The sequence below is a fragment of the Oncorhynchus nerka genome, linkage group LG14, assembly GCF_034236695.1.
Source record: "Oncorhynchus nerka isolate Pitt River linkage group LG14, Oner_Uvic_2.0, whole genome shotgun sequence".
In the NCBI taxonomy this organism is placed as follows: domain Eukaryota; kingdom Metazoa; phylum Chordata; class Actinopteri; order Salmoniformes; family Salmonidae; genus Oncorhynchus; species Oncorhynchus nerka.
The window spans coordinates 27,795,615-27,821,463 of record NC_088409.1 but is presented as its reverse complement, the minus strand read 5'-3'; the positions used below and the strand labels follow the sequence as shown (position 1 = coordinate 27,821,463).

The 25,849-nt window shown below is 51.4% G+C and overlaps 1 protein-coding gene across 1 annotated transcript in view; it reads right to left on the bottom strand.

Annotated features, from left to right (window-relative positions):
• Window positions 1-25,849, bottom strand: part of LOC115124414 (protein capicua homolog) — a 63,043-nt gene that overhangs the window by 34,841 nt on the left and 2,353 nt on the right. The window contains 4 exon segments of the mRNA XM_065027903.1: window positions 15,459-15,883; window positions 15,885-16,237; window positions 16,239-16,465; window positions 16,468-19,469. Of these exon segments, the coding sequence (XP_064883975.1) occupies window positions 15,459-15,883; window positions 15,885-16,237; window positions 16,239-16,465; window positions 16,468-19,282 (3,820 nt within the window). The 5' untranslated portion in view covers window positions 19,283-19,469.

Genomic DNA, 25,849 nt, shown 5'->3' with positions numbered 1-25,849 from the left:
CCACCCTGACTCCCACCTGGCATCACATATAGGGGCACGCCACACTCTCTCTCTCCTCTTTCTCCCTCCAACACCCACCCTGACTCCCACTCTCATCTGGCATCACATATAGGGGCACGCCACAGTCTCTCTCTCTCTCCTCTTTCTCCCTCCAACACCCACCCTGACTCCCACCTGGCATCACATATAGGGGCACGCCACAGTCTCTCTCTCCTCTTTCTCCCTCCAACACCCACCCTGACTCCCACCTGGCATCACATATAGGGGCACGCCACACTCTCTCTCTCTCTCCTCTTTCTCCCTCCAACACCCACCCTGACTCCCACTCTCACCTGACATCACATATAGGGGCACGCCACACTCTCTCTCTCTCTCCTCTTTCTCCCTCCAACACCCACCCTGACTCCCACTCTCACCTGACATCACATATAGGGGCACGCCACAGTCTCTCTCTCTCGCCTCTTTCTCCCTCCAACACCCACCCTGACTCCCACCTGACATCACATATAGGGGCACGCCACAGTCTCTCTCTCTCTCCTCTTTCTCCCTCCAACACCCACCCTGACTCCCACTCTCACCTGACATCACATATAGGGGCACACCACACTCTCTCTCTCTCGCCTCTTTCTCCCTCCAACACCCACCCTGACATCACATATAGGGGCACGCCACACTCTCTCTCTCTCGCCTCTTTCTCCCTCCAACACCCACCCTGACTCCCACTCTCATCTGGCATCACATATAGGGGCACGCCACAGTCTCTCTCTCTCGCCTCTTTCTCCCTCCAACACCCACCCTGACTCCCACTCTCATCTGACATCACATATAGGGGCACGCCACAGTCTCTCTCTCTCGCCTCTTTCTCCCTCCAACACCCACCCTGACTCCCACCTGGCATCACATATAGGGGCACGCCACAGTCTCTCTCTCTCGCCTCTTTCTCCCTCCAACACCCACCCTGACTCCCACTCTCATCTGGCATCACATATAGGGGCACGCCACAGTCTCTCTCTCTCGCCTCTTTCTCCCTCCAACACCCACCCTGACTCCCACTCTCATCTGGCATCACATATAGGGGCACGCCACAGTCTCTCTCTCTCGCCTCTTTCTCCCTCCAACACCCACCCTGACTCCCACCTGGCATCACATATAGGGGCACGCCACAGTCCCTCTCTCTCTCCTCTTTCTCCCTCCAACACCCACCCTGACTCCCACTCTCACCTGACATCACATATAGGGGCACGCCACAGTCCCTCTCTCTCTCTCCTCTTTCTCCCTCCAACACCCACCCTGACTCCCACCTGGCATCACATATAGGGGCACGCCACAGTCTCTCTCTCTCGCCTCTTTCTCCCTCCAACACCCACCCTGACTCCCACTCCCACCTGGCATCACATATAGGGGCACACCACAGTCTCTCTCTCTCTCTCCTCTTTCTCCCTCCAACACCCACCCTGACTCCCACTCTCACCTGACATCACATATAGGGGCACGCCACAGTCTCTCTCTCTCGCCTCTTTCTCCCTCCAACACCCACCCTGACTCCCACCTGGCATCACATATAGGGGCACGCCACAGTCCCTCTCTCTCTCTCCTCTTTCTCCCTCCAACACCCACCCTGACTCCCACTCTCACCTGACATCACATATAGGGGCACGCCACAGTCTCTCTCTCTCGCCTCTTTCTCCCTCCAACACCCACCCTGACTCCCACTCCCACCTGGCATCACATATAGGGGCACGCCACAGTCTCTCTCTCTCTCCTCTTTCTCCCTCCAACACCCACCCTGACTCCCACTCTCACCTGACATCACATATAGGGGCACACCACAGTCTCTCTCTCTCTCTCCTCTTTCTCCCTCCAACACCCACCCTGACTCCCACTCTCACCTGACATCACATATAGGGGCACGCCACAGTCTCTCTCTCTCGCCTCTTTCTCCTTCCAACACCCACCCTGACTCCCACTCTCACCTGACATCACATATAGGGGCACACCACAGTCTCTCTCTCTCTCCTCTTTCTCCCTCCAACACCCACCCTGACTCCCACTCTCACTTGACATCACATATAGGGGCACGCCACAGTCTCTCTCTCTCGCCTCTTTCTCCCTCCAACACCCACCCTGACTCCCACCTGGCATCACATATAGGGGCACGCCACAGTCTCTCTCTCTCGCCTCTTTCTCCCTCCAACACCCACCCTGACTCCCACTCTCACTTGACATCACATATAGGGGCACGCCACAGTCTCTCTCTCTCGCCTCTTTCTCCCTCCAACACCCACCCTGACTCCCACCTGGCATCACATATAGGGGCACGCCACAGTCCCTCTCTCTCTCTCCTCTTTCTCCCTCCAACACCCACCCTGACTCCCACTCTCACCTGACATCACATATAGGGGCACGCCACAGTCCCTCTCTCTCTCTCCTCTTTCTCCCTCCAACACCCACCCTGACTCCCACCTGGCATCACATATAGGGGCACGCCACAGTCTCTCTCTCTCGCCTCTTTCTCCCTCCAACACCCACCCTGACTCCCACTCCCACCTGGCATCACATATAGGGGCACACCACAGTCTCTCTCTCTCTCTCCTCTTTCTCCCTCCAACACCCACCCTGACTCCCACTCTCACCTGACATCACATATAGGGGCACGCCACAGTCTCTCTCTCTCGCCTCTTTCTCCCTCCAACACCCACCCTGACTCCCACCTGGCATCACATATAGGGGCACGCCACAGTCCCTCTCTCTCTCTCCTCTTTCTCCCTCCAACACCCACCCTGACTCCCACTCTCACCTGACATCACATATAGGGGCACGCCACAGTCTCTCTCTCTCGCCTCTTTCTCCCTCCAACACCCACCCTGACTCCCACTCCCACCTGGCATCACATATAGGGGCACGCCACAGTCTCTCTCTCTCTCCTCTTTCTCCCTCCAACACCCACCCTGACTCCCACTCTCACCTGACATCACATATAGGGGCACACCACAGTCTCTCTCTCTCTCTCCTCTTTCTCCCTCCAACACCCACCCTGACTCCCACTCTCACCTGACATCACATATAGGGGCACGCCACAGTCTCTCTCTCTCGCCTCTTTCTCCTTCCAACACCCACCCTGACTCCCACTCTCACCTGACATCACATATAGGGGCACACCACAGTCTCTCTCTCTCTCTCCTCTTTCTCCCTCCAACACCCACCCTGACTCCCACTCTCACTTGACATCACATATAGGGGCACGCCACAGTCTCTCTCTCTCGCCTCTTTCTCCCTCCAACACCCACCCTGACTCCCACCTGGCATCACATATAGGGGCACGCCACAGTCTCTCTCTCTCGCCTCTTTCTCCCTCCAACACCCACCCTGACTCCCACTCTCACTTGACATCACATATAGGGGCACGCCACAGTCTCTCTCTCTCGCCTCTTTCTCCCTCCAACACCCACCCTGACTCCCACCTGGCATCACATATAGGGGCACGCCACAGTCTCTCTCTCTCGCCTCTTTCTCCCTCCAACACCCACCCTGACTCCCACCTGGCATCACATATAGGGGCACGCCACAGTCTCTCTCTCTCGCCTCTTTCTCCCTCCAACACCCACCCTGACTCTCATCTGGCATCACATATAGGGGCACACCACAGTCTCTCCCTCTCTCGCCTCTTTCTCCCACTCCCCAAATCCATCTCTCCCCCTCCTCCTACTAGTCATTTGCTCTATCCAATTATAACTCGATTTGCCACCCTCCACAGTTACCACGGTAACAGTCATGTTGGGCACAGGTCCCCATGTCACTTGTGGAGACCAATGGCCCCCTGAACGCACCACAACACACACCACCCTCCACCTGGCCTCTGTGTCTTCCCTAGAGACAGAGTGTTATGATGTCATCTATTCGTGCGTAATCAAATCATGGAATTCGGCTTCTGTAAAAAACAGAACTAGTGTGCGTCACGTCAACCTGAAGCTTTCCTGAGACCATAAGCTGTGTGTGTTTCAGTGTGTGATCCAGCCTGCCCAGACAAATCATGGACATGGGTACAAGAGATGCTCAGTGTTCTTCGGTACACACATATCCACCATCGACAGTCGAGCTCTTTGTCGTCTGTTATTTACAGACACAGGACACATGCGCACTAACACTGAGCATTACCATGTTTCAGAGCACAGTACTTCTCCTGTTCTCACTCCCTAGCCACTGATCTAGGATCAACTCAACATTGCCAAAGCCTAACCATTATAGGGGGGAACACACCAAACTGACACCAGATCAGCGTCTAGGTGCACCGTCCTCCCCTGTCCCTGTTCTGTGGCTGAGATGTAATGTGTGTGTCTGTCCACCTGGAGGCAGTATGAGCCAGCAGATAAAGCACCAGCAGACGGACAGAGCCATGCCAGACAGCCTGGGAAAACAGAGCAGGAGAGAGAAGAAGAGAGCGGGAAGAGAGATGTTCGACCTCCCTAAAATTAAAACTCCTCTCCTAAAGTAAAGATAAGTCTAACTTAGGTCGGAAAGCACCTGTACTTCAGAGGAACATTAAAAATGCACTTTTAGACCCCCCCCCCCAAAAAAATAGATATGTTTTATGAAGTACAATAGTGACGCATAAGCCTGCCCTTGTGTATTTGACTATATATACACGGTAATATAACTATCACGATATGAATGAGTGTTAGTCTATCCAGATGTGTGGTAGTCTGTTGCCATGGTCTGGGAGCCAGTGCGGGGCTTTAAGTGTTACGTAAAGGGGGAGGGGGGTTGTTATTCCCGGATATCTGTATCCGGGTAGACCAGGATGGCGAGAGGGAGAGGAGGAGAATGCAGTGCTATGGAGCGAAGGGTTAACATGGAGAATGGGCACTTTTTGTGGTTTGGGAAAGGCAGAGCGAGACAGAGAAAGGAGAGAGGAAGAGACAGGTCTCCAGTTGCTTTTCCTGAGTGTGTGTGTGTGTATAAGTGAGTTCCCTGTGTTGGGTGTGTGTGTGTGTATAAGTGAGTGCCCTGTGTTGGGTGTGTGTGTGTGTATAAGTGAGTTCCCTGTGTTGGGTGTGTGTGTGTGTATAAGTGAGTGCCCTGTGTTGGGTGTGTGTGTGTGTATAAGTGAGTGCCCTGTGTTGGGTGTGTGTGTATAAGTGAGTGCCCTGTGTTGGGTGTGTGTGTGTGTATAAGTGAGTGCCCTGTGTTGGGTGTGTGTGTGTGTATAAGTGAGTGCCCTGTGTTGGGTGTGTGTGCGTGTATAAGTGAGTGCCCTGTGTTGGATGTGTGTGTGTGTGTATAAGTGAGTGCCCTGTGTTGGGTGTGTGTGTGTGTATAAGTGAGTGCCCTGTGTTGGGTGTGTGTGTGTGTATAAGTGAGTGCCCTGTGTTGGGTGTGTGTGTGTGTATAAGTGAGTGCCCTGTGTTGGGTGTGTGTATAAGTGAGTGCCCTGTGTTGTGTGTGTATAAGTGCATAAGTGAGTGCCCTGTGTTGGGTGTGTGTGTATACGTGAGTGCCTTGTGTTGTGTGTGTGTATAAGTGAGTGCCCTGTGTTGTGTGTGTATAAGTGCATAAGTGAGTGCCCTGTGTTGGGTGTGTGTGTATACGTGAGTGCCTTGTGTTGTGTGTGTGTATAAGTGAGTGCCCTGTGTTGGGTGTGTGTGTGTGTATAAGTGAGTGCCCTGTGTTGTGTGTGTATAAGTGCATAAGTGAGTGCCCTGTGTTGGGTGTGTGTGTATACGTGAGTGCCTTGTGTGTGTGTGTGTGTATAAGTGAGTGCCCTGTGTTGTGTGTGTATAAGTGCATAAGTGAGTGCCCTGTGTTGGGTGTGTGTGTATAAGTGAGTGCCTTGTGTATGGTGTGTGTGTATGTGTGTGTGTAAGTGAGTGCCCTGTGTTGGATGTGTGTGTATACGTGAGTGCCTTGTGTTGTGTGTGTGTGTGTATAAGTGAGTGCCCTGTGTTGTGTGTGTATAAGTGCATAAGTGAGTGCTCTGTGTTGGGTGTGTGTGTATAAGTGAGTGCCTTGTGTATGTGTGTGTATAAGTGAGTGCCCTGTGTATGGTGTGTGTGTATAAGTGAGTGCCCTCTGTTGGGCGTGTGTGTATAAGTGAGTACTCTGTTTTAAGTGTGTGTGTGTGTGTATAAGTGAGTGCCCTGTCTTGGGTGTGTGTGTGTGTGTATAAGTGAGTGCCCTTTGTTGGGTGTGTGTATGTATAAGAGAGTGCCCTTTGTTGGGTGTGTGTGTATAAGTGAGTGCCCTGTCTTGGGTGTGTGTGTGTGTGTGTATAAGTGAGTGCCCTTTGTTGGGTGTGTGTGTGTATAAGAGAGTGCCCTTTGTTGGGTGCGTGTGTATAAGTGAGTACTCTGTTTTAGGTGTGTGTGTATAAGTGAGTGCCCTGTCTTGGGTGTGTGTATAAGAGAGTGCCCTTTGTTGGGTGTGTGTGTATAAGTGAGTGCCCTTTGTTGGGTGTGTGTGCATAAGTGAGTGCCCTTTGTTGGTTGTGTGTGTGTATAAGTGAGTGCCCTGTGTTGGGTGTGTGTGTGTATAAGTGAGTGCCCTGTGCTGGTTGTGTGTGTATAAGTGAGTGCCCTGTGTTGGGTGTGTGTGTGTATAAATGAGTGCCCTATGTTGGGCGTGTTTGTGTGCCCAGATTTGGGTGTCTGTGTCTGCCAGCCTGCTGTTGGGTAGGTGTGTGTGAAGGCGCTAAGCCCAGTCAGGCTGGCCGTGAAGCACTGACTATCCAGATTTCACCTCATAATCACAGAGAAAGCTGGAGTTTCCATTTGGCTCTGAGAAACTAACAGGGTCCACTAACTAACACAGGGCTGAGAAGTTAGTTCTAATAGACTCTGTATGAAGCACGCACCAACCACACGCACAGTCCCAACCTCACTACAAAAGGTTCATTCATGCTACATACAGTAGATTTGTATTCCAGAAAGTAACGGCATAAACTTGTTTGAATGGGCCTGGCCAGAACTAGGCTACTAATGTAGGTGGTCACTTTAAAGGTGGAGCACATAGGATAACTAGAATAAGAAGTGAAACCGTTGATTTGAATTATTTAGAGAACAGTCAGATTCTGAAATCAAAATGTTAGAGTAGGCGTGTCAAAATGGGGAATGTAATGTAGAGGCCTAAATTGTTTATCAGAGTACTATTTATGCGTCCATGATGTTCCATATGATGTAAAGCAAATTGTCCTTAGCAGGTAAAAGAGACTGAGAAAAACACAGTTGCCATGACTTTGTGTGATGTGTATTTCTGGCTGGGTTCTGTGGTAACATTAACAGTACAAACTTGGAAATAAAGATTTGACCCCAAGCACTTCAACGTCAACTACAAATCAATTTAGAGAGCTACATCAGAATTCTCGTCTCGCGTTCATGTTCAAATGTTAACTAAAATGTCAGAGATGAACCGAAAGAGGCAGGACTATGTCTTTCCACTTCCACTGACTGCGAAGGGAAGGGGAACTGCGTAGCGCCAGCTTCTATTTGTACTGCATGTTGTGTGTGTAAATTGGTGTATGGGAGTGTTTGCTTTGTTGCCATGGCAACAGACATTTGGCACGTACACATCATTTCCGGTGTTTGATGATTGATGCGTGGTTGCACACACACACACACACACACACGACTTACAATGCATCATGCACATATGACATACTTTTCCCTTTCATCCTCTCTCCCTCCACCTCATCCTTTTCTCATGTAGTCGCTCAATGGTTCTATCAATTTTACAGCACTACCCTCTGCTCTGACATTGACCCTCTTACTCCCTTTATAAAATGAACTTTGAGTTACAAACACACACACAGTCCCTGAATCCAGAGTTCCGCCTGAGTCTGAGTGTGGTTACATTTCCCAGCTCCATCCCTCAGCTCACCAAACCGAGTGGCAGGGCTACTGTTAGGCTGAAACACAAATCCCAGACTGTGGCTTTAGTGTGTGTGACGATAATAAACATGAATAAATGGAACGTTGTATTGGATGGGTGGAAGGAGGAGTGGAAACAGGGGAAGGAAGCTGCAGAAAACTCATCCTTCTGACTCACTTCTTCAACAGAGTTCAATCTAATTTACCTGACTCACTCCTCCTCCTCCCTTCTGTCTCACATATCACCTCTAGCCAAAGCTGGAGTTCCACCATCTAACTCAATTGTACAGCCATTCTGTCACGGTCGTTGTATGGAGGAGACCAAGGCGCAGCGTGGTAAGCGTACATACTTCTTTAATTAAAGAAAGAACACTGAACAAACTATCAAAACAAACCGTGAAGCTAATATGCGTAGTGCAGACAGGCAACTAAACATATACCAAGAACCCACAAACTACCCTAGGAATATGGCTACCTAAATATGGTCCCCAATCAGAGACAACGATAAACAGCTGCCTCTAATTGAGAACCAATCTATGCAACCATAGACATATAGACCTAGACTTACAAAACCCCCTAGACAAACAAAATCCCCTAGACAATACAAAAACGAAACAAACCACCCACCCTCATCACACCCTGACCTAACCAAAAATAATAAAGAAAACAAAGATAACTAAGGTCAGGGCATGACACATTCAGTAGATAATGGAGGGGGGGGGGGGGGGGGGGTGGAATCATCTTATAAGTGACCTGCCCAGTGTGAAAGTATGTGATGTTATAAAATATATATATATTTACTTGGCCACTTCTAAAATGTGCAGTTTTGTCAATTGGCATGCTGACTGCAGGAATGGCCACCAGAGCTGTTGCCAGAGAATTTAATGTAAATTTCTCTACCATAAGCCGCCTCGTTTTAGAGAATTTAGCAGTACGTCCAACCGGCCTCACAACTACGTATAACCATGCCAGCCCAGGAACTCCACATCCAGCTTCTTTACCTGGGGGATCATCTGAGACCAGCCACCCAGACAGCTGATGATAATGAGGAGTATTTCTGTCTCTAATAAAGCCCTTTTGTGGGAAAAACTCATTCTAATTGGCTGGGCCTGGCTCCTCTATGGCTGGACCCCTCGCCAGTCATTTGAAATTGTCGCGACTTCCGCCGAAGTCGGCTCCTTTCCTTGTTCGGGCGGCGTTCCGCGATCGACGTCACTGGCTTTCGGCGGGCAGGGTGTAGTGGTGTATATCGATGACATTCTGATATACTCCGCTACACGCACCGAGCATGTGTCCTTGGTGCACAAGGTACTTGGACGAGCATGACCTGTATGTCAAGGCTGAGAAATGCCTGTTCTTTCAGCAGGCTGTCTCCTTCCTAGGGTATCTCATTTCCACATCAGGGGTGGAGATGGAGAGTGACCGCATTGCAGCCGTGCGTAATTGGCCAACTCCCACCACGGTAAAGGAGGAGCAGCGCTTTTTAGGGTTTGCCAATTACTACCGGGGTGTTGGCCAGGTGGCTGCTCCCATTACCTCACTGCTGAAGGGGGGTCCTGTACGGTTGCAGTGGTCGGCTGAGGCGGACAGGGCTTTTGGGCAGCTAAGAGCTCTGTTTACTTCGGCTCCCGTGCCCATCCGGATCCCTCTTTGGCATTTATAGTGGAGGTGGACGCTTCCGAGGCTGGGATAGGAGCAGTGCTCTCACATCGCTCGGGTACGCCACCGAAACTCCGCCCCTGTGCTTTCTTCTCAAAGAAGCCCAGCCCAGCTAACTATGATGTGGGGGACCGGGAGTTGTTGGTTGTGGTTAAAGCGTTGAAGGCATGGAGACATTGGCTTGAGGGGGCTAAACACCCGTTCCTCATCTGGACTGACCACCGCAACCTGGAGTACACTTCCGGGCAGCGAGGAGACTGAATCCTCGTCAGGCAAGGTGTTCTTTACCCGTTTTGTGTTTACCCTATCCTACAGATCAGGTTCCCAGAATAAGAAGGCAGACGCACTGTCCCGGCTGTATGACACAGAGGAGCGGCCCATGGATCAGACTCCCATACTCCCGGCCTCCTGCCTGGTAGCGCCGGTCGTTTGGGAGCTGGATGCGAACATTGAGCAGGCGTTGCGTACAGAGCCCGCTCCCCTCCAGTGTCCCGTTGGGTGTACAGTATGTACGTTTCGTCTCCTGTCCGTGACCAGTTGATCTATTGGGCCCACACGTCTCCCTCCTCTGGTCATCCGGGGATTGGTCGGACGGTGCGCTGTCTGACTGGGAAGTACTGGTGGCCCACCTTGGCAAAGGACGTGAGGGTTTATGTTTCCTCCAGCTCGGTGTTCCCAGTGTAAGGCTCCGAGACACCTGCCCAGAGGTAAGCTACACCCCTTACCCGTTCCACAATGACCTTGGTCACATCTGTCAGTGGATTTCCTAACAGAGCTTCCTCTTTCACGGGGAGACACTATGATCCTGGTCGTTGTGGATCGTTTTTCTAAGTCCTGTCGCCTCCTCCCTCTGGCCGGTCTTCCTACGGCCCTACAGACTGCGGAAGCCCTGTTTACTCACGTCTTTTGGCACTACGGGGTGCCTGAGGATATAGTGTCGGATCGGGGTCCCCAGTTAACGTTGAGAGTTTGGAAGGTGTTCATGGAACGTCTGGGGTCTTGATCAGCCTTACCTCAGGTTATCACCCAGAGAGTAACGGGCAGGTAGAGAGTCAACCAGGATATGGGCAGGTTTCTGCGGTCATATTGCCAGGACCGGCCGGGGGAGTAGGCGGCGTTCGTGCCCTGGGCCGAGATGGCACAGAACTCGCTTCGCCACTCCTCCACTAACCTCTCCCCCTTTCAGTGCGTATTGGGGTACCAGCCGGTTCTGGCGCTGTGGCATCAGGGTCAGCCCGAGACTCCTGCGGTGGACGACTGTTTTAGGTGTGTGGAGGAGATATGGGAGGCTGCCCGTGTACACCTCCATCCAGCGAGCCACACGTCGCCAGAAAGTCAGCGCGGACCGTCACCGCAGTGAGACCCTGGTGTTCGCATCGGGGGGCCGGGTCTGGCTCTCGACCCGTAACCTGCCCCTCCGCCTGCCCTGCCGGAAGCTGGGACCGCAGTTTGTGGGGCCCTTCAAAGTCCTGAGGAGGGTGAACGAGGTATGTTACAGATTACAGCTTCACTCTGATTATCGTATTAACCCCTCGTTCCATGTGTCTCTCCTCAGGCCGGTGGTGGCTGGTCCACTCCAGGAATCTGAGGTGCGGGAGGTCCCTCCTCCCCCTTTGGACATCGAGGAGGTCACGGTGTACATAGTTCATTCCATCCTGGATTTGAGGCGTCGGGCCTTCAGTACCTAATGGAGTGGGAGGGGTACGGTCCAGAGGAGAGGTGATGGGTTCCAGTTGCATGTTTTGGATCCTGAACTGCTGCGGATCGCCCTGCGCCTCGCCCTCCGGGTCGTCCCCGAGGCCGGCTGTCAAGTCTCCTCTCCTTGTTCAGGCGGTGTTCGGCGATCGACGTCACCGGCTTTCTAGCCATCGCCGCTCCATTTGCCATATGTCCATTTGTTTTGTCTTGTCCCATACACACCTGGTTTTCATCCCCTAATCAATCTAAATATATTTAGCCTTCTGTTTGCCATCATGTCTTTGTGTGTAATTGTTTATTGTTATGTGGTTTGTCAGTGGTATTACATTTTGTTATTTCCGTGGTTTTGGCACTTGTATGTTTTTATTGTGCTATCAATTTGGAACGTAATTAAAGTGCGCCTGTTTGCTACACTCTGCTCTCCTGCACCTAACTTCGCCTCCACTACACACGCTTAACAGAAGGGCCTAATTTATTTATTTCAATTGACTGATTTCCTTATATGAACTGTAACTCAGTAAAGTCTTTGAAGTTATTCCATGTTGCGTTTCTGTTTCTGTTCAGTGTATATAATGTCACTTTTATCTGCAACATGATAGGCTATTCGTTGTGTGTGTGTAGCAGTATTGTAGAGGCCTGTTCGTATGTGTAATTTACACTCAAAGCTCATCGTAACTACGCAGTAAGTACACACCTCCCTAGTTTCTCTATGCACAAACAAGAACTCACACCCTCTTTCTCTCAAGAGAGAGAAAACACCCACATACACTTGTCTCGCAAAGACAGACAAATAGCTAGACCTACAACACATACAATCACACTGAATACAACAGGCCATCTAAATGACATACCATTGCTCCAGCGCAGATGGAGAAATGTTGATTCACTGTTAATTGATCACACACACACACACACACACACACACACACACACACACACACACACACACACACACACACACACACACACACAGAGAGAGAAAGAGAGCCCACACAGGCGCTTGAAGCACAGAGGATTCTTTACACACCCACATGCACTCTGGCACTGTAACGTTCACATGCAAACACACACAACTCTAAAATGGACGAGCCCAACGCAACTCTCTCAAATATAACTCCCAGGCCTTATTTTACCCCTTCATACTATACAACATGACACAGAGACACACACACAGAGACAAACGCTCACACAACGCATTATTGAAGTGGCGTGAGTAGATAATATCCTTTGGGGAAAGGCAGCTAACCAAACCATCCCTCTGTCTCTTTAGACAGACCCCCCGGTTCTCCTGTCAATAATGTCCTATTGTTCATTACAGAAACTGACACACACACCAGAACACACACACACACCAGAATGATAGAATTGACCGTACTGGTGCAGTGGTAGCCTACATACCGTATCCTAACTGGGACTGTACCCCTTATTACAGTCAGACGGCACTGCAGAGATGGGACTGAGAGGATGTCAGTAGCATTCTCTCAAAGACAAAACACCAAATGACATTCATCCTCCCATCCTCTCTTTCAGAGGCTTCCCCACTCTCTATCTAAACCCAGTCTCAAACAATGATGACACACACACACCCAGCGAGAGATGGGGGAAACAGTCCGTATGTGGCCTACATTACATACAGTATATCCTGTATTTTATACCCATTTAAACTGAACTGATTTCCCTACTCTGACCCCTGGGTCAGTGCTATCTGAGATCCTTGGGATGTCCCTAAACTAAACATAACCTTAATCCCTACTGTTACCCTAATCTAAAGTATTTTAAAATGCCAACTTCAATGGGGTAGGGAGGTCCCTATCGACTGCCTTCGATACTGTGAACCATCAGATCCTCCTCTCCACCCTCTCCGAGTTGGGCATCTCCGGCGAGGCCCACGCTTGGATTGCGTCCTACCTGACAGGTCGCTCCTACCAGGTGGCGTGGCGAGAATCTGTCTCCTCACCACGCGCTCTCACCACTGGCGTCCCCCAGGGCTCTGTTCTAGGCCCTCTCCTATTCTCGCTATACACCAAGTCACTTGGCTCTGTCATAACCTCACATGGTCTCTCCTATCATTGCTATGCAGACGACACACAATTAATCTTCTCCTTTCCCCCTTCTGATGACCAGGTGGCGAATCGCATCTCTGCATGTCTGGCAGACATATCAGTGTGGATGACGGATCACCACCTCAAGCTGAACCTCGGCAAGACGGAGCTGCTCTTCCTCCCGGGGAAGGACTGCCCGTTCCATGATCGCGCCATCACGGTTGACAACTCCATTGTGTCCTCCTCCCAGAGCGCTAAGAACCTTGGCGTGATCCTGGACAACACCCTGTCGTTCTCAACTAACATCAAGGCGGTGGCCCGTTCTTGTAGGTTCATGCTCTACAACATCCGCAGAGTACGACCCTGCCTCACACAGGAAGCAGCGCAGGTCCTAATCCAGGCACTTGTCATCTCCCGTCTGGATTACTGCAACTCGCTGTTGGCTGGGCTCCCTGCCTGTGCCATTAAACCCCTACAACTCATCCAGAACGCCGCAGCCCGTCTGGTGTTCAACCTTCCCAAGTTCTCTCACGTCACCCCGCTCCTCCGCTCTCTCCACTGGCTTCCAGTTGAAGCTCGCATCCGCTACAAGACCATGGTGCTTGCCTACGGAGCTGTGAGGGGGAACGGCACCTCAGTACCTCCAGGCTCTGATCAGGCCCTACACCCAAACAAGGGCACTGCGTTCATCCACCTCTGGCCTGCTCGCCTCCCTACCACTGAGGAAGTACAGTTCCCGCGCAGCCCAGTCAAAACTGTTCGCTGCTCTGGCCCCCCAATGGTGGAACAAACTCCCTCACGACGCCAGGACAGCGGAGTCAATCACCACCTTCCGGAGACACCTGAAACCCCACCCCTTTCAGGAATACCTAGGATAGGATAAAGTAATCCTTCTCACCTCCCCCCTTAAAAGATTTAGATGCACTATTGTAAAGTGGCTGTTCCACTGGATGTCTTAAGGTGAACGCACCAATTTGTAAGTCGCTCTGGATAAGAGCGTCTGCTAAATGACTTAAATTAAATGTAAATGTCCCAAGGAGCAAGGATAGCACGGACCGTAAGCCCTGCTGAACAGACCAGACATCCCAGTACCCTCCCTTCACTAAATGTCACTTAACTCATTCTGTTTCACTAAATGTCACTTAACTCATTCTGTTTGACGAGAAATGACCTGCCCAGAAGTCAATCCCTGTTCCGTAAATGTGAATTTGGTGGAAAATGAAACTAGGTAACCATTTTTCATGCTGCTGTTGCTGCTACAACAAACCGTGCATTCACGTTTCAAAAGCTCTTCCATTTCATGATGCCAACCTAGGTCCTCGCCTGGAGTTCAAACACAATAATCAAAGCCTAGTAGTCACATTAAATAATCAGAACATTATAATCATAGCATCTCTCACCCCCCTGCATCCCTCTCCCTGTTCCTCTACCCAAATCTCATCCCTCCCTGTTCCTCTACCCAAATCTCACCCCTCCCTGTTCCTCTACCCAAATCTCATCCCTCCCTGTTCCTCTACCCAAATCTCATCCCTCCCTGTTCCTCTACCCACATCTCATCCCTCCCTGTTCCTCTACCCACATCTCATCCCTCCCTGTTCCTCTACCCAAATCTCATCCCTCCCTGTTCCTCTACCCAAATCTCATCCCTCCCTGTTCCTCTACCCAAATCTCATCCCTCCCTATTCCTCTACCCAAATCTCATCCCTCCCAGTTCCTCTACCCAAATCTCATCCCTCCCCGTTCCTCTACCCAAATCTCATCCCTCCCTGTTCCTCTACCCAAATCTCATCCCTCCCTGTTCCTCTACCCAAATCTCATCCCTCCCCGTTCCTCTACCCAAATCTCATCCCTCCCAGTTCCTCCACCCAAATCTCATCCCTCCCAGTTCCTCTACCCAAATCTCATCCCTCCCAGTTCTTCGACCCCATCTCATCCCTCTCTATTCCTCTACCCAAATCTCATCCCTCCCAGTTCCTCTACCCAAATCTCATCCCTCCCTATTCCTCTACCCAAATCTCATCCCTCCCCGTTCCTCTACCCAAATCTCATCCCTCCCTGTTCCTCTACCCAAATCTCATCCCTCCCCGTTCCTCTACCCAAATCTCATCCCTCCCAGTTCTTCGACCCCATCTCATCCCTCCCCTGTACCTCTACCCCATCTCATCCCTTCATGTCCAGGCTGTCTCCCAGTGTGTCTCACCTGTCCCGGGGCGTCCCATGATGATGTCTTTGCATGGTGTGGGGTGCAGGTTCTCTGCAGGCAGTATGAGTGGCAGCAGGGCTGTAGGAGAGGGGTGACAGGCCACTGGCTGCTGAACCTCCCCCCCAAACGAGCCTGTCCTCTCTGTCCTACCCCGCCCTTCCCCTGGGCTGGCTGGGTTGGTGAGGGGGGGTCCCGAAGAGGGGGGCGTGGTAGAGATGGAGATGCAAGCCAAAGCAGGGTAACCGGGGGTGACGGAGGTCAGGGAGGGCGGGGCGGATGACACCAGCACCAAGGTGGGGGTGGGGCTCTGGAGGAGGACGGTGCCGTTGGTTGCCGTGGCAGCAGCAGCGTTGATGGGTACAGGGACTTGGAGAGTGGAGACAGGCTGGGGAGTAACGCTGTTAAGACTCTTAGGATCACCTCCCCCCACGGCCTAACGGACGCTCTGTGGACTTGGCCAGAGGAACCTCCGGGTTCCGCACGATCACTGGAGAGTCCCGCAAGGCCTGCTGGGATGTGGGGTGGAAACGGCGGGGGCCTGAGTCTGGAGGGGAGGGGGAGTTGGGGACACCAGGAGGGGAGGGGGGAGGTGGAGGGGGAGGAGGGGGCAGGCTGGTTGGTGTGCTCACCCCTTGGGGAGAGGAGAAGGTGGGTGTGTAAGCGTGAGTGTGTGCTGGGGTCTGGGGGAGAGGACGGGGAACAAGGCAGAGTTCAGGTCCCCTGTTCCAGCTCAGGTTTGGGGGGTGGTCGTGGTGGGGGTGGGAGGAGGGGGAGGGGAGGAGGAACATCTATTTTGCGTTTGCTAGGGCTCATGGGGACAGTGAAGGTCAGGTTAGTGTGGAAGGACGGCTGGACCCCTGAGGTATGCCTCTCCCTCTCTGCCCCCCCAGGGGTGCCCAGCTTGCCCCCCGTGGCACTGGGGTGTCTGTGTCTACGAGGAGGGGGGAGGACGGAGGAGGCGGTGATGGGGGAGAAGTTGGCGGGGCGGAATCCGAAGAGGGGGAGGGTGAGGGCGAGGGGGCGGGGGAGAAAGGGGACTGGTTGGAGATGGGGGAGAAGGAGGGGGTCCCAGAGTGAGAGCTGCCCAGAGACACAAGCATGGTTGCTGCCTCACACTCGTCAAAGTCAAACCTGGAGAAGTCATGGGGTAGGAGGGAGGGCAGCACCAGCCGAGGGCGGGAGTCTCCTCTACTGCTGGCCTCGCTGCTGTCTCTGGACGTCTCATCCCAGTCAAACCCACGCAGGTCTGAGGGGGTGACCGTCCCCGAACTGCTCCCCCCTCCTCCTCTCCCCCTGTCCCTCTCTCCCCCTCCGCCCGCTCCCTCCATCTCTTTAGTTCTCATGGAGAGGTGGCGTGAGCAGTAGCCTCGTCTCTGGGACTCCTTCATACAGCCCTCTCTGGAACAGAGGCGTCTCCACTGCTTGCCGTTGAACTTCTTGCGGATACCGTTAGGGGTGCACACCACGTCCCCCTTCTTGTACTTCTGCAGGGCGGCCGACAGGGGGGTGCGGGAGCGCGAGGAGGAGGCTGAGGAGGAGGTAGACCCCCCTCCAGTGGTAGGGGTGGGGATCTGGGAGGGGGTCTTGTCCAGGGGGACCAGGGCGCTCTTGGAAGGGGGTAGGTGTGGTGGGGGGGTCATGCCCAGGGCCTCGGGGCCAGGCAAGGTGAGGGAGGACAGGTGAGAGCCCAGTGGTGTGCCCAGGCCCTGGACCAGGTGTTGGGAGGAGGGGTAGCTGTGCCCCCCGAGGAGCGGCTTGGAGAGGATGTGGCGATGCTGGGTACCCATAGTGAACCTAGACATCTCCATGTCATCCTCTGGTGTTTGGGGCTGTTTCTGTCTCTCTTGTTCTATCTCTCTGTCAGGGTAACCCTCTCCAGTGATGGTGACAACGCTGGTCGTTACCAACGAGGAGGGATGGGGGGGTGTGTTTCCATAGTGATGCCCCCCCACCACCCCATCTGGAGAGAAGCTATGCACCAACCTCACCCCCGCTCCCATCGGCCCACCCAGCGCCATCCCAATACTCAGCTGGCACACCTCCCTCTCCACCTCCATCTCCTCCCTCCTCTCCCTCTCCTCCCTCTCTCTCTCCCTCTCTCTTTCCCTCTCTGGGTGAGGAAGTTCCCAGGGGGGAGTCAGCAGCCTCAGGCTCTGTCTGGACACCCATACAGCCTGGGCCTGCGCCCTCCTCCTCTTCTCCTCCATCCCTCCCTCCTCCTCCCTCCCTCCATTCTCCAGCGCCTCTAGATCCTCACACAGTAGCACCCTGTAGGGGAACGACACGGCAGGGTGGGGGTCTACCTGGGACAGCACCCCTTCTCTGTATAGCTGAGGTGTCCCCTGTTCACCCCCATCTCGCCCCCCTCCGAAAGGCACACATACGCGTGTCCCGATGGCCACGGACGCCGTGCCGGGTGGAGGGGCGTCCAGGATGAACTCCACGCTCGTCTCCTCCCCCTCCGGGTGTGCGGTCCCCCCCTGAAAGGGGTAACAGAGTATCCCCTCCTCCCCCTGCAGCTGGATATCAGCGCTGCCCCCACTCACCCGCCGCACCACCCCAGCCCTGAACATAGGAGACAGGGGTCCATCCCTCTCTCTCTCCCTCCCACCTTGCTCTCCGTTAAGTCTGTCTCTCCATCGACAGCGGGCTAGAACTCTCTGGTTCTTCAGGCCTTTGGCCAGAGCATCCGCCCCGGACAGACTGCCCTTTCTGTGGCTCTGGTTGGGGCCGGTGCCGGGCTGGGAGGTAGTAGCAGAGTAAGGGGGCAGGCTGCCATGGTAGGGGGCTCTAACAGGGCTGGTACTGGGCTGGGAGTTCACCTCCAGATCATGCTCACTGGCTGTATCCGTGGATACGGAGCGTACTGAGTTAGGGGCCCCCTCTGCCTCTGTCTCCCCACCCTGGGGGTCTCTTTCTCTGTCCTGGGGGGCCACAGTACCATTGTTGGGCCCTATGGAGGCCCCTGTCATCCCCTGTTCCCCCGGGCCATGGCTGTGGCTGCTAGCGGCTACCCTCCTCTCCTCATTGGACACACTGGGGGCTAACGAGTGGCTGACTGAGCTGTTACTATGGCTGTTACTAATGCTGTTACTAATGCTGTTACTTACGCTGTTACTTACGCTGTTACTAATGCTGTTACTAATGCTATTAGTACCACTGTTAATACCATTAATAGTAGTGTTGGTCCTACTACTGTTACTAATGGTATTACTACTGTTATTACTGTTAGTACTACTGCTGTTGATGATGTTAATACTACTGCTTGTACTACTGTAGTTACTGTGGCTGTTGTGCATGGGGGCAGAGGTGAAGGTGAGGCTGGGCGCGTTGCTACCAGCATAGTGTTCAGCAATGTACTTCTTCTTGGGGACTCTGGCCTTGAAAGTGGCTGTTTTCCTACTGGACATGGAGGTAGGGCTGGGACTGGTAGTGGGGGTGGGGATGGTGAGGATGTTGTTATGGGAGGAGGTGCGGGTGCTGTTAGGCCCCCCTGGTTTCCCCCCAACCCCCCCTCTGCTGTCCTCGGTCTTCTCTTTATCTTCAGGTTGCCTTGGCAGCACCTGCTCTCTAGGTCCCTCCTTCTTTGGGGTTTCACTGCCTCTGATTGGCTCCCGCTGAGAGCTGTCAGAGGAGGTTCTGGATTGTTTCCGTAGCAAGTGGGCGGGGGTCATGGATTGAGGCTGTCCGCCTTGGTTCTCCTTCCTGAGTTTGTTCCTGTTGTCTCTCTCTGGGGGGGTCTCTGTCGCCCCTCTCTTCTTCCCCCCTTTGGCCCGCGTGGAGGGGGGAGAGCATCCCCTCTGTCTCTTTAGTGGCTTCATCTCTTCAGCTCGTCTTTTCCTTTCTGCCTTTATACTCTGTGGGGTGAGTGCTGACGGTTGCACTCCTTTCTTTGGCTCGTCTTATTTTTACCCTGTTTCTTCTTCTTCTTTCTTTTCCGTTCGCCCCCTGGTCTTCTGCTCTCCTTTTCACTGCCCTTTTTCCTTCCTTGTTCTTCTGAAAATCAGACTAGAGAGAGAGAGACAGAGAGAGAGAGAGAGAGAGAGAGAGAGAGAGAGAGAGAGAGAGAAGACAGGTGGTCATTTATTATCGTCATCATCAAAAATGGCTGAGATTAGAAAATGATGTCATACCTGGAAGTGTACTGCACTGAATGACTTCCCACCGACCGGCTCATAACACCACCATTCACCTCCATGTAATCCACTAAAGTGTGTGTCCTGGATATACATTCATGTTGACTGAATTTGAGGAAGTAAAGAGTGTTGATGATTCCCACTCCAGCTAATTATGATGTTCCAAAGGCCACAGTTCCTAACATTTGTGGATGAGCCTCCACTAACACTCCACTAACTAAACAGAGCTTTTACAGATGCATCATCAGGTTAAATGATTGAACGAGAAATGGAATGCATATTATTTCATACATTAGCTTGGTCACTATGACATATGGTTTTACATCTGAGCACTGCTCTAGTATTACAAACTAATTTCTCTACACACACAGACACGATCCCAGGTTGTGCTGTTCTATGCGATGTGTATGTGTGTGTGTGTATGTGTGTGTGTGTGCCTGGGCTCACATTAACACATCAGGTAAAAACACACACCAATTGGGGCATATTTTAAATCCTATCAGGCGGTGGTGGTCTATGGTGGGCAGGGTGAGGTCACTCACACAGAGAGGCCGAGGGCTGATTACACAAAGAGAGGCCGAGGGCTGACTACACACAGAGAGGCCGAGGGCTGACTACACACAGAGAGGCCGAGGGCTGATTACACACAGAGAGGCCGAGGCCTGATTACACACAGAGAGGCCGAGGGCTGATTACACACAGAGAGGCCGAGGGCTGACTACACACAGAGAGGCCGAGGGCTGACTACACACAGAGAGGCCGAGGGCTGACTACACACAGAGAGGCCGAGGGCTGACTACACACAGAGAGGCCGAGGGCTGACTACACACAGAGAGGCCGAGGGCTGACTACACACAGAGAGGCCGAGGGCTGACTACACACAGAGAGGCCGAGGGCTGACTACACACAGAGAGGCCGAGGGCTGACTACACACAGAGAGGCCGAGGGCTGACTACACACAGAGAGGCCGAGGGCTGACTACACACAGAGAGGCCGAGGGCTGACTACACACAGAGAGGCCGAGGGCTGACTACACACAGAGAGGCCGAGGGCTGATTACACACAGAGAGGCCGAGGGCTGACTACACACAGAGAGGCCGAGGGCTGACTACACACAGAGAGGCCGAGGGCTGACTACACACAGAGAGGCCGAGGGCTGACTACACACAGAGAGGCCGAGGGCTGATTACACACAGAGAGGCCGAGGCCTGATTACACACAGAGAGGCCGAGGGCTGATTACACACAGAGAGGCCGAGGGCTGACTACACACAGAGAGGCCGAGGGCTGACTACACACAGAGAGGCCGAGGGCTGACTACACACAGAGAGGCCGAGGGCTGACTACACACAGAGAGGCCGAGGGCTGACTACACACAGAGAGGCCGAGGGCTGACTACACACAGAGAGGCCGAGGGCTGACTACACACAGAGAGGCCGAGGGCTGACTACACACAGAGAGGCCGAGGGCTGATTACACACAGAGAAGGCTACACACAGCAGAGACAGAAAGAGAAGGAACAGAGGGAGAGAGAGATGGAACGGAGAGCGAGAGAGAGAGAGAGAGAGAGAGAGAGAGAGAGAGAGAGGGGGGGGGGAGAGAGAGAGAGAGAGAGAGAGAGAGAGAGAAAAGAGTAAGCCGTCTGTACAATAGGTCTGCCTTTCCCATATAGAGTCATAGGGATTTTCCACACTCGTTCTAGCACACCCGGCCCTACTCTCTCTTTCCCTTTCTCTCTCTCTTTTGTGTCTCTGTCTCTTTTCTGCACTGGCAAACACAGACAGACATTTCAGGAAAAAGCTACACATTTTGAATAATTTGGCATGGTTTAATGTGCTCATATTGGGATAATTTTAACCCTGGTACACGGTCAGGCACACTATTCAGTGATGCGCAAAACAAAATGGACAAAAACAAGTCACACACACACACACAGATGTAAACACGCACACGTTTCTCGGAGACGAAGTGAGGGTTAGGCTAATGGGAGAAGTCATTTTAAGACACACCGTGTTTTAACTGTTTGTTTACCCATGCTACAAACGACTCACCCACGTACACAACACCATAACCTCTTCACTATTTAGTTTAACATCACATCCTGTGATGCTGTTACAAACTCCCTCAGCCTGTCTCACACTCTCAGGCCCCTGGCCGTCCCATTACGGCTTTTGGCCCTTTCTCTCCCTTCGGCTCAAATAACCGGATAGCCTGATTCATTTATTAGAATGACACCTGGCCTGAAAGTAGAGCAATTATTGTTACGCTGTGAGGTAAACCTCCTGTCCCTAGTTGTGGTGAGTGTAGGGACGTTGTGAGGTAAACCTCCTGCCCCTAGTTGTGGTGAGTGTAGGGACGTTGTGAGGTAAACCTCCTGCCCCTAGTTGTGGTGAGTGTAGGGACATTGTGAGGTAAACCTCCTGCCCCTAGTTGTGGTGAGTGTAGGGACATTGTGAGGTAAACCTCCTGCCCCTAGTTGTGGTGAGTGTAGGGACGTTGTGAGGTAAACCTCCTGCCCCTAGTTGTGGTGAGTGTAGGGACATTGTGAGGTAAACCTCCTGCCCCTAGTTGTGGTGAGTGTAGGGACATTGTGAGGTAAACCTCCTGCCCCTAGTTGTGGTGAGTGTAGGAATGTTGAGAGGAAAACCTCCTGTCCCTAGTTGTGGTGAGTGTAGGAATGTTGAGAGGAAAACCTCCTGTCCCTAGTTATGGTGAGTGTATGGACGTTGAGAGGAAAACCTCCTGTCCCTAGTTGTAGTGAGTGTAGGGACGTTGAGAGGAAAACCTCCTGTCCCTAGTTGTGGTGAGTTTAGGGACGTTGAGAGGAAAACCTCCTGTCCCTAGTTGTGGTGAGTTTAGGGACGTTGAGAGGAAAACCTCCTGTCCCTAGTTGTGGTGAGTTTAGGGAGATGGTGAGTGTAGGGAGATGGTGAGTGTAGGGAGGTGGTGAGTGTAGGGAGGTGGTGAGTGTATGGAGGTGGTGAGTGTAGGGACGTGGTGAGTGTAGGGACGTGGTGAGTGTAGGGAGGTGGTGAGTGTAGGGAGGTGGTGAGTGTAGGGAGGTGGTGAGTGTAGGGAGGTGGTGAGTGTATGGAGGTGGTGAGTGTAGGGAGGTGGTGAGTGTATGGAGGTGGTGAGTGTATGGAGGTGGTGAGTGTATGGAGGTGGTGAGTGTATGGAGGTGGTGAGTGTAGGGAGGTGGTGAGTGTAGGGAGGTGGTGAGTGTAGGGAGGTGGTGAGTGTAGGGAGGTGGTGAGTGTAGGGAGGTGGTGAGTGTATGGAAGTGGTGAGTGTAGGGAGGTGGTGAGTGTAGGGACGTGGTGATCATTTAAAAATGCTCTTGGCTTCGGCTGATAAGAAAGCGGCAGGACTCTAAACTGACCTGTTTTTACAAGGAGCACCTGTGCGCCTAACAAAGGAATGTAGAAAAAATATTTGTGGTAACAAGATGTTTTCTTTGTAGTAATGGTGCAAGCATGACGGTCATGAATCTGTGCTCAGTGTATTCTCCACTCTGTACAGTGAAATCATCTTTGCAAAAATCATCATCTGGGTGATTATTTTTCGAGGCGCACCGGTGGTTCTAAATTTTAATTCCAGGTCACACAGAAAAATATTTAGGAACAATATGTGAGTAAAATGTTTGCAATGTAGAGCCCTTAGCGTGTGTGTGTGTACTGTGCCGTACTGTAGGCTATATTTCATTTGTATTTTATTACGTTGTATTACTCCACACACTAGGAATTCAAGGTTAGTGACCATTCATCTATTCCTGGAAGCAGTGTTTTTTTCAGCAGTGATGGAGAAGATAGCGTGGTAGGTGGCGTGGCCAATTGCACGCCTCCGACCAAAGATTTGAAAGGCCCTCCTCTTAGCATACAGAGACATGTTGGTGTTCTAAAGCTAATTTCCTGCAATTCTACCTATTTTGCCATGGGGCTGAGAGAACATTTGCAGACAGTTTTAAAGCTAATTTCTTGCAATACATTTTTTATTTGCCATAGCTTATGCCGTGCTCTAATGCTATCTGAGTGACTCAAACATTATAACAAAATCAATGGTAGCCCCATGCCTTGACATTTTTGAAATTTTAGATTCTCTCAAACGGTGTAGTTTTTATTGGTGATTGTTATTTCTCAAAGACTGTAATGCCTGTCGTTGGAAGGAGTGGACCAAAGCGTAGCGTGAAAAGTGTTCATGATTATTTATTTATCAAAAAAAAGACTCGAACAAAGTAACAAAACGAAAGCGAACAGTTCTGTCAGGAAACAGAGACTAAACAGAAACTAACTTCCCACAAAACACAGGTGGGAAAAGGCTACCTAAGTATGATTCCCAATCAGAGACATGATTCCATATGTGTTATTTCATAGTTTTGATGTCTTTACTATTATTCTACAATGTAGAAAATAGAGAAAATAAAGAAAACCCCTGGAATGAGTAGGTGTGTCCAAACTTCTGATTTGTACTGTATATACATACATATTACATCATATTTCTTGGAGTGGGGGCAACAATTTAGCAGCGGCGGCTTGCCACTGCTAAATGAATATAGGGGAAACACTACCGGGAAGTAGCGTGTGATACAAGATTGAGTGTGAAGTATCAGTTCAAGATTGAGTGTGAAATATCAGTACAAGATTGAGTGTGAAATATCAGGTCAAGGTCAGTGTGTTGATCATGGGCATGGTCTTAGTTGAATACAGCCCAGAGAGGTCAGCAACCATCCAAGGCTAAACTTTTTATTTTTTTCATCAAACCTAAATGTTGATTTTATTTAAGACCACAATTCCAAAGAATTGGTTGTTTTTTGTGTTATTGTGCCGTATGTCTGCATGCTAAGTGTTACTCCTCATATGCTGCTCCGTATGTCTGCGTTCTAAGTGTTACTCCTCATATGCTGCTCCGTATGTCTGCATGCTAAGTGTTACTCCTCATATGCTGCTCCATATGTCTGCATGCTAAGTGTTACTCCTCATATGCTGCTCCGTATGTCCGCATGCTAAGTGTTACTCCTCATATGCTGCTCCGTATGTCTGCATGCTAAGTGTTACTCCTCATATGCTGCTCCGTATGTCTGCGTTCTAAGTGTTACTCCTCATATGCTGCTCCGTATGTCTGCGTTCTAAGTGTTACTCCTCATATGCTGCTCCGTATGTCTGCATGCTAAGTGTTACTCCTCATATGCTGCTCCGTATGTCTGCGTTCTAAGTGTTACTCCTCATATGCTGCTCCGTATGTCTGCGTTCTAAGTGTTACTCCTAATATGCTGCTCCGTATGTCTGCATGCTAAGTGTTACTCCTCATATGCTGCTCCGTATGTCTGCATGCTAAGTGTTACTCCTCATATGCTGCTCCGTATGTCTGCATGCTAAGTGTTACTCCTCATATGCTGCTCCGTATGTCTGCATGCTAAGTGTTACTCCTCATATGCTGCTCCGTATGTGCTTATTGTCAGTCTTGTCATTTTAAGTGTTTTTAATAACCTGCTCTGGGATTACGGCAGAAAATTAGCCGGCTGGCTAAAACCGAGACTGTAGGGAAAGGGGATACCTAGTCAAATGCACAACTGAATGCATTCAACCAACGTTATCGGCGCCCGAGGTGCAAAAACAAACGTAATAAAGTAAAAGTAGCTGCCCAAAACATTTTTCTTTATACTTTTTTTTTCTTCTTTATACCATCTTTCGGATTCCAGAAAAATTACTGGGAGAAATTTTAAGCATATGCTGCGTCTTCTGGGAAAAGACCATGATAATTTAATGGCCTTGATTAAGATCAGTTGATTCTGGCTCAATCACAAAAACGGCAATAACAGGAGATTAGCCTGTTTATTAAAGTACAATACAAATATTGTACAATGTACATTTTATCATGTGATTCAAGTACCATCTATTGTAGCCTACAGTGTCACAACTAAAACACTAGGCAAATAACTAGATCCATCTAAATGTATAAATGATTCCATTCTGTATTGTGAGAGCCTCTGGCAGAACTGGCCTTAAAGGGGTTGATTGATAAATATTTAGCCCCACAGACAGTGAAGGCCTAGTACTCAGAAATCAGCCTAAACACGATCACCCTGGAATACGAGCAGCATTGACTACACACACACACAAATATACGGCCAGCAGTCCCACACACTAACACTGAACCAGGAATTTACAGAACAGACACACTGTTCAATTCTCCATTGGCCTAAGACCACACACACACACACACACACACACACACACACACACACACATACACA